General features: G+C 34.1%; 1 protein-coding gene across 1 annotated transcript in view; it reads right to left on the bottom strand.

The window, feature by feature from the left end:
• Positions 1 to 10000, bottom strand: part of LOC122812945 (bMERB domain-containing protein 1-like) — a 1250410-nt gene that overhangs the window by 325584 nt on the left and 914826 nt on the right. Inside the window, exon 3 of the mRNA XM_044085021.1 lies at positions 9872 to 9945. Within this exon, the coding sequence (XP_043940956.1) occupies positions 9872 to 9945 (74 nt within the window). The remainder of the gene's footprint in view (positions 1 to 9871; positions 9946 to 10000) is intronic.

A 10000-nucleotide genomic window follows, 5' to 3' on the forward strand; every position in this document is an offset into this window, starting at 1 on the left:
TGCATTTTAACAGGCAATAAACAGGATGATACAGAACTTAGGAATTGTGTACTTCTCACATGTTGATTGACCTTCTTACGCCGCTTTGTCATTCGCTATACCGGAAGCAAAGCGAAGAGAGCGCCAGTTCGTTTGAAGGAACCGAATGGTTAACAGGGACTAAATCCAAGAGAAAACGTCGCAAAAGTGGTTCTACACAACGCGACTTGGACATAGAAGCACCGAATGGTGGAACATTTAATCCGGCCAATACGCCAATACTTTTGGCGCCAACTGAAACTACAAATATACCTGCTTCTTCGCTGGCGGATGCTGTTAAGGACTTTGATAACCCCACTACCTCAAACAAAAGCAAAGGTACTGTTAACATTTCTTTCCACAGTTCGTGGAAGAAAAAAGATATCAAAGATTGGTTGAAAATGCCATTTAACATTCAGTTTGATAATGCACATAAGCAGATTTCTGCTGATGGGACAAGTTATTTCAGCAAACTGGATAAATTGTATAAATTGATGATGAAATTTAAAACGCTCACAATAGAGAATGAATACCTAGCTGAATGCATCAATAGGAAAGTGGTCCCTAAGGGACTAAGGGTAAGTTAGTACCCTAATAATGTTGTAGCAGGTTCAGTTTTTCACCAGGAACTGTTGAATGTATTTAATCAATGTGGTCTTGACATTTTAAAATTAATTATCAATGAGAACAATAGAGTGCAGGACTTGTTAAAAATAGAGATAGAAACACTAGATGTATGTATAAAGGAAGATCTTATTTTTGAAATTAAAGATGAAAGAGACAAGTACTACAAAGTAAAGGAAGAAATTGATTGGAAATGCAGCGATATTATTGAAAGAAAAATAAGTAAATTAAAGAGAGATATAAGAGAGTATGAGAACAATACCAATTATCCCAAACCACCTTATAAGAAAAATGATCGTTATAAATACCAGGTAGACCCACCTTTTGGATACAATGAGGAGGGTAAGAATGTAAGGGTACATACAGAATATGATACTGAATTTCCACCATTAAGAAGAGATGTTTTAAATTCATATGGAAATCAGGATGAGTATCAAAATTTTCAGAAAAAGGGGGGGGGAGGGGGGAGGTATTAGGTTTAATGCACCCAACCCCTGACCTGGACAGAATTCAGAATGCCATACAGGTTAATGGCATTAGACATACATTTGATAACTTTACCATTTACAACTTTAGTAATGTTACTCCTAAAAAACAACACTTTCACTTGTTGAGTAAAGGGTTTAAATTTATTCCCTCTGTGAAAGGTGAAATGGTGAGCACCATTATAGATGTGAAATTATTCCTTAGAAAAATTAACCTTGATATTTTATTCTCTTCTAATACCAAGACAAATTTACCTCCTCAGGACTCAAAACTGGTCCGCAGAAGTATATACAATCCACCCTTACACCCCCAAGTCAAAAATTTTGAGATTATGTTGGAAAATGAAATTAGACAACTTTATGATGAAAGGGTCACTGAATTCAATCTTTCCAAACAAGAAAATGAAATATTGTATGAATTAAAGAACAACAGTGACATGAGAATAATGAAACCAGACAAGGGGGGTGGAATTGTCTTCATGGACAATATAATATATGAAGGCAAAATGAACTCTATATTAAAAGATACAGCTAAATATACATCTGTCTCACTAAATGAAATGAATTTGGCATATTACAAAATTGATAGTTTATTAAACAACATGTTATACGAGGGATTAATGGATAGAAAGACTTTTGAATTTTTATATGTGGAAAAACCAAGAATACCAATAATATTCGGAATACCTAAGGTCCACAAAAATATGGAAGACCCACCCTTGAGACCTATTGTCTCAGCGGAAGGGTCTAAAACACTTCCATTAGCAAAATATGTGGACAATAAGGTAAAACATATAAGTGTTGAAAATCAATATACATTGAAAGATTTATGGGACCTATTAAGATGTATTGGTCCAGGTTTATTTAATGAAAATTTATTATTTATTACTGTAGACGTGGTGGATCTTTTTACATGTATACCACATAAGGAAGGTTTAATCATGTTTGAGGAAATGGTTTACAGGGATACCAAATTGACACACACTGAAAAAAGTATAACTACCGGTTTGGTGGACATGGTCTTGAAATATAATTTTTTTACATTTCATGGCGAATATTATCAACAAGTTCAAGGCATAGCAATGGGCGCAGCTTGTGCGCCCACTTATGCCGATATAGTCCTAGCCAAATGGGAGGAAGATTTCATAATAAACTCTGAATATAAGGAATGTTGGACATTGTATTGTCGTTTTTTGGACGACATAGTTATTTTTTGGATAGCAGGAATAGACAGATTTAATGAATTTTTTGAATACATAAATAATTCTACCGATTTTCTAAAATTCACATATACTCTTTCAAGAGAGAAGTTACAATACCTGGATGTTGAGGTATACAAGACAGAACAAGATTTTGAAACCAAAATCTTTAGGAAAGAAACGTTTTGTAACTCTTTTCTTCACTTCACTAGCGCACACCCCTCACATTGTAAGAAAAATATTGTCAAGGGGCAGTTTGTGAGGGGTAGTAGAACGACCAGCGCTAGTGGAGATTTTTTTACAGAATGTAATTTACTTAGTAGGATGTTTGAGGAAAAGGGCTATCCTAGGGATTTTGTGATGAAATTCAGAACAGAGGTAGAATTAGGCAGAGATACTAAATTTCAGCCGATAAAGGGTCAAAAATCTGTCAACACCATTATAAATAACAGTACTTCCAATGTAGGAATTGAATTAAAATATGAACAGGCTTTAACTATGGAATACAATATGTCCAATATTAGATTAAGTGAGATATTTCGAAATGAATGGGTTAAATTTTCTGGTCTATCTGACATAATCAGTGTAAATAAGTTGGTACCTAAAATTGTATATAGAAATTCTAGGAATATAAAAAGTATTTTAGAATCTCATAGTAAACATACTAAGATTGGTTAGGGATAGATGGACAAAAAAGGAAAGGGAGTTTTAAGTGTGGTCACTGTAACCAATGTGAATACATGGTCAATGCCAGTGAAATAACTATCCCTAGTAGAAATAAAACCATAAAAAGTAACGGTTACTACAATTGTGAGACAAAAGGAGTAATATATATAGTTATATGCAATAAATGTAGTTCATTTTATATAGGGAAGACCGAACGAGTCCTGAGGAGAAGAATATATGAACATTGTTATGAAATTTCTAAGGCTAAGGACACCAATGCACTATATAGGCACACAAAAGAATGTGAAGAGGGAAAATTTAATTTTTTTGTTATTGAACAGGTGAAAAGGGATTTAAGAGGAGGTTTATGGGAGGAAAGGGTGGGGTATAGAGAACTATGGTGGCAAATTCAACTTAATGCCACAAAAAAACCTGGATTAAACGATAGTATTTCTATAACCCCAGTACTCAAATTGAGAGCTGCAGATATTTAAGAAAAATATTCCCAGCTTGTAATATTTTTAATGGTCAATAGATGGCAGTGTTTGCTCATATGAAGAAATGACCACAACTGTTTCAAACACTCTATTAATTTATTTATTCATGTTTTTAAATGAGATTTTATATTTAAACAATATTCATAAGAAGGAAATATATATTAGTTTTGGAATTTATGAAATATTTCAACATATTTATTTCAGCAACTCAATAACAACAAAGTACATTGATTTTATAAATGAATCTGATTGTATTTAATTTTTAATATTTATGAGTGTCAGTATTGTGATTGGCTACCTTTTGATGCTTTTTGACTGATAGGGTATTGTTTGAAAATGTCTTACTATTTAATGGCTTAATTAATCAATTGGATTACTATCTGATGAAGTCATTTCTGGTAAAGACGAAAACGCAATTTGTCTGCTAAGAGCGTTTATGTGTTTTATTTGACAACGTGTTTTATTTGACATCTGGTTTTCAATAAACAGTCAAACCTTTGCTGGTGAGTTCCTGCTTTCACCTTGGATGATTTTGGACATTTTTCTTACTTCTCACATGCACTTTCACCCTTCACAGTCCTACATGCCCACCTCTGCAAGTGTAACCTGACACATCCCCCGATGTCATCATTCATTGTTGCTATGCATTCAACACGAATACTGTGGAAGTACCTACACAAAGTGAACATCCCTACACAGTTACTCTTTTTTTGTGATTCAACAATTCTAATTAGTTTTGACCTCATTTACATCTTCACTGTGCTGACAGCCTGGAATCTACACAGTTAGTAACCGTGTAGGCAGGAAAACTGAATGGGATCCCAATGATGTAACAGAGGAATACTGTAATTCACCAGCTACAGCCTGCATATACTTAAATCTCAATATAATACAATGTTTTGTGGAGGTTTACACATTTTAGCAGCCTGCATTACTTACAGGTATATTCTTCATTTGGGGGTGGGGTAGCAAAGCTACATTTATGTCATGGCACTTAAAATTACATTATTATGATTGTTACAGTGATTTTCTAGCATCCACCCTGTGTAATTAGGTCAAAATATGTGTGGTGTTACATGTTAAGGGCAGTTATCTACAAATGTAAGAGGTTTTATTTGCTCTTGTTTCCATGTAGACTCATTTCCGTGGCTGTATTCGGACAGTTTTGGAATACATAGCCAACACGAACACAGAGTCTACACACTTGCTTTACAGGTTGTCGAATCAGTCCACCATGGTAATTTGTCTCATTAGCATAAAATTCAGCTACTTATGATGTAATTTGCATTCCATGGAAGTCTCAGTATTTGTGCATGTGTGCAAGCCGCTACATGAAGTTAACTGAATTTAAAAGTTTTCATGCCCATGTGTGCATCACACCGTGACATGCACACAATAAAAATTATCATGTACGCTTTATTAAATCCCTGATAGTCTTGACTGTTTTCTTCACAGAGAAGTCTTTCACACAGTTACTTCTACACTCTCACCCTAGATCTCCACATACACCTTTATTTATTGGTCTTTGTTAGCCTGGAGAAGCTCACCAGACCCAGCTCTGAAATCTTAGAGCATTGGGTCTAAATTAACAGACTTATGCAGATTCTAAATTAAAACATTCACACAGTGATACAGGATTCAGGTAAATGTTGCAAAATGCAAACATACATCTTAAGGATGCATCTTATTTAATCACAATGCATTAGTGTCTGCTGCAGCTATTGACAAAAGGTAAACACTTTAAACTAAGAAAAGGTAAACAGGGTAATGGTATATATATGTATAATACACCATAACATGCTGTGAGTAACTGCATTTCTTCCAAGACAAAAAAAAAAAATCAATAGTTAGAAATAGCTTCCAGATTTGCCACTAATGAGTTGACTGTATCACATAGACTAATAGAGATAAATACATTGTTCCACTGTTGTTTATTCTGTTACATAGATACAAATTACACTTCTAGATGATTTTCTACCCAAGCTGTAAGACACCTTACTGCATATTGCCTGTAAATGGAAGTCAATATAACATACTTCAATTTCAAATTGTCAAGAGCAACCTGAGCAAATCAGTAGCCATGAAAAGCATTAACAAATGTTTCAATAACAAAGACTTTGTATTTAGAATTTGCATTTGTATAGGCCTTATTTTATGGATCAGTGAATGAGTGAGTGACCTTGACTGTGTTGTAGTTTAATTTCTTGGATCTAAGCCAACTGATGAGTCATCACTCTGCTGTACCGGAATGTTTTAGCTATGTACTGCATTAGTCAAAAAAATGTATGATTGCATAATAAAACTTGTTTTTCTCTTTAGTTTCATAGGATACACCGGATTTTTATAAATTATAATATTCCTGCTAAAGCCTTTCTCATAATCAGGTAAGCACAATGAGATGAGATAAATGAATACGTTTTTTGTAAACAGTACAGTACCTTGTAGACAGTGGATAATATCACAAGATGTAACTGGTGTATGCTTAAAGTCTATATAAAGCATCTTATATTTGGCAGTTGTCATTTTAAATGGGCTTGACCTTCTAATATGCATCTTCAGCCTTCCACATGTTCATCATAGTAATATAACTTTTGTTGGGGAAAAATACAGCACCTGTCTACATATTGTTAGAGACAAAGCACATACTAAAGTCCGGCATGAATTGCAGACATGAATAGTTGGATGCTTCTTTACCAGTAACCTACATCAAAAAGTACACTCTTAAACCCATTGTCCACAAGGATATTTTTTAAAATCTTAACAGCAATATAATTAGCTTTTTCTTCAGTAGTAAATGTTGAATTTATAAATTATAATTTCAAGAAAAATAATTTTATTGTAAATGCATTACATTTTGAAACCCACTTGATCCTGCTCAGGGATGTAAGAAAGCCGGAACTTTTTCTGGCACTTAGCATACATAAGAGAGGCAATTAATCCTGGAAAGGATGCCAGTCTGACACAAAACACTCACCCACACATATTCATTTTCACAGTGTAAGTCTGCCAGTAGGTAATGCACAGCATCAGCAGTTTGCCTACAGCATGTCTTTGGGATGTGAGAGGAAGCCAGACAACATGACAAAAGCATCAGTAAACACAAGGATGACATGCAAACACTGCACAGAAGACATCCCTGCTGACAACCAAGTCAGATAACCAAGTACTGTGAGGCAGCAACACTAATCACTATGCTGTCAAAATATACAACTCTTGTTCGGATTTACCAGGCACATGTGCATACTGGGGAATGTAATAAATGATACTGAAAGAAGATCTTTGAAATGAGCTTTACTTAATCCTGTTTCATATGATGGGAATGTGACTTATTCTAAGGGTTGATGGGTTAGGGGGCTATGTAAAAGACTTGCTGCAGCTTCCATAACCTATTTTCAGGTACTTTAAGTGTTTCCTTCAGTTGTTACAATTTTGGAAAGTTTCTTCTTCTAGATATTTCTTTCCTTTCTTTCTTTGTCCTCCCTTCCCTCAGTTGACCATCAGTGTGGATGCTTCTAAATACTGCAGGGAAGAAGGTCAAGCAGAAAAAAACAAGTCCGCAAACATGAAATGTAGCTGCCATGCATAATGAGTGTCAAAGAAAAGTTTATCTCTACAACACCTATTTATTTTTCACCAAACAGGTTCAATGACCATTTGTTATGTAAGTCTATGAGCTCAAGAATGCAGCAAGAATGTGATTTTGATAAGAAGGTTAAGTTTTATGACACTTTGATCATGATAGTGGTAGTACTGGCCTATTAAGTCTGAGTTAGCAGTTGATAAAACATTGGCTGCAAGAAGAAAATCAGAAGTGTGCAAAAATGAAAATGATTCAATAAACAAAAACTTGATGCTTATAAAAAAGAGAAATAAAAACAATGTACTGAGGTAGTCCAAGGTGGTATTGGGAAGAAAGAATAAATGGGATAAATAAATAAAATGTGACACTAGTAGTTACACTACGTACATGAGCTATAGCTACAAGAATAAAAAAGGTGTCATAAGGCTCATAACCCCACTTGCAGATTATGTGGTGGTACCGGCTATTTTGCTAGAATATGTAAACAAGAAAATAAATTTAAAGGATTTGCATTAATCTGAGGCTGATGAAAGAATAAAGGCTGAATTGTTTGTGAGTGCAGTAGAATCCATAGCTACACAACTAGCACTGATTATGTGTTTTGGTCAGACAATTTCAAAAACACAAGGTGAAGGTAATTTTAAGTAGGGTGATGGAGCAGAAAGCAGTATTATTTTAGAATCTTGTGTTTAAAGCACTACAAGTGTCTGGATTTCTCTGTGACTCTGTACCCTGCTTACATATGTGTGTCATAAATTGAATTCATTTGGTACATATTTTGCTATGTGTGAATGTTTTATGTTACAAATGAAAATAAAGTGAATCAGTGTAATATCTTGTGTCATGTAGCTTGTGAAAAACTAGTAGTGATTAAGAAGATTCACAGTGTTTAGACAAACAGCAACTCAGTCACAAGGGAAGCATTGTGAATGTTCACAAAGCAAAAGTGTAATACTGTAGTTTCAGATAACCTATATGTGAATAATGTGAATGTTTCTAAAATGACTCTAGTATGAAAATGTAGTGTAAGAGGCAATGAAGCAAGGAATGTGTGTAAACCTGAGAATGATATTTTGCATAACAAAGCCGAAGGCTTGATAAGGGATACCATTCATAAAGAACCATGGTTTTGTATAGTGGAGGCAGTGCTGACATGGCCGAATGAACCTATGAGAAAGAAACACGCATAGAATGAATTGAGTTTCAGTCCAGATCTATCTGAAATATCTTCAGATGATACTTTTTGCAAACTTATGCTGATCTGTTTTATTGATTAATGTATGCACATGGGAATGTCATATTAAAATGTATTCTGAACTGCTCCCTGTTATACATATTCTCCTAAAGGAATATCTACTGTTCTTAGAGAGATTATTGATAAAAAAATAAAGAAAATAGAGTCTCTGTGTTGCAGCACAGGTTGAAATAAAAAATGGGTAAATAGCATGGCTATTTGCAATGACCTATACAATTTAAATTTATCAGAAAACAACACTGCACACATAAGGCTACTGAAGATGTTCTATTGGACATGTCTAATGTTACATACTTTTTCAGTATTGCACACAAACTAAGCCTTTGGCAAATAATGCTAGATAACACTAGTTTAAATATGAAATTAATTTTGAATTGAATGGTGTTGATTAACTAAATGTATTTAAAAAATATATGCTGCAGAGTTATTGAATATGTATGAGGACTGAATATTATGCATTTATATCTGGATTTGAGTGTTTAATTTTGTGTTTAATATGTAATTGTATTTCTTTGTTGTTATCAACTCATTTTACCATGTGACTGATGTTATTCAAATGGAACTTTATCCAGGTGCATTGTTCTGATGAGCTCCATTAATATTAGGTGAAAGTGCTGAACTGTGTAATAAATTTTTGGTAGTCAACATCTGTTGGCATTTTTTTTTCTTTTTTTCATTTTTAGTTTTGATTTAGAATTCTTTCCTTTATTCCACTGGTTCTATTTTATTGTATTTTCAGACTTAAATTATGCCAAGTAGTAAAAGTGAGAGAAAAAAAAGACAATGAAATCTTATTGCCATTTTAGTGTGTTTTCTTTATACTGGTATTAATAAAATAGCACGTGAGATAGTAGTCTTGCATAGTGATACATTTACTATGTAAATATGTTATAATACAACTTATTTTTAGGAAAGTGAGGGTAAGGTCATAGATATAGAAATATGTCACTGTAACTTTAAGAATGTGAATATTTGCTACATGGATGCATATCATGTGATAATTTTTCTGCACTCAGTCTGTGTATAGTAAAATGAGTGCATGGACATCATTCTTTGTGTCTTATCTTCTAGCCTAAAAATATTTCTTGTAGCTGACATGATACTACAAGGCCCATCCATAAGACTGCTCATTAATGGGGTACACAGTAAACATCAGCTAAAGAGCTCGACATGTTCATTGCACGTTCTGAAATGTTACCTAGTAGCTTTAATGTTTGCTATGACTACATTTCTGCAAGTCCTAATATTCACTGAAGCACTGGCTTATACAATATTCTGAGTCTGCCACGTAAAAGCACTGTTGCTGTACTCAAAACTGACACAGAAACAAAGATAATAAAGAAGAACCAGTACAAAAGTGCCGGGTGGTAAAATAACCAACTGCTAAAGTCATGAGTTGCTATGAGGAATTATATACAACTAAGTGGTCGAAAGCAGGATAGTGAATCATGCAGAATGGGGGACAAACACAAGTTGCCACATATGCATATCCAAGGGTAAAACAAAGCAATACTTAACAGAGAAGCAGACATCTGTCATTATCTTACCTGGAATAGATACCAACTTCTGCAGTTCCTTCTTCAGCCTTGAGATTTCTTTACACAGCTGGATATCATCCATCCTACAGTGACACAGAATCATAAAGAAAAAAAAATTGGAATGAAGATACCAACCAC

The sequence above is a fragment of the Protopterus annectens genome, chromosome 10.part0, assembly GCF_019279795.1.
Source record: "Protopterus annectens isolate FY-2018-M chromosome 10.part0, PAN1.0, whole genome shotgun sequence".
NCBI classification, from domain to species: domain Eukaryota; kingdom Metazoa; phylum Chordata; order Ceratodontiformes; family Protopteridae; genus Protopterus; species Protopterus annectens.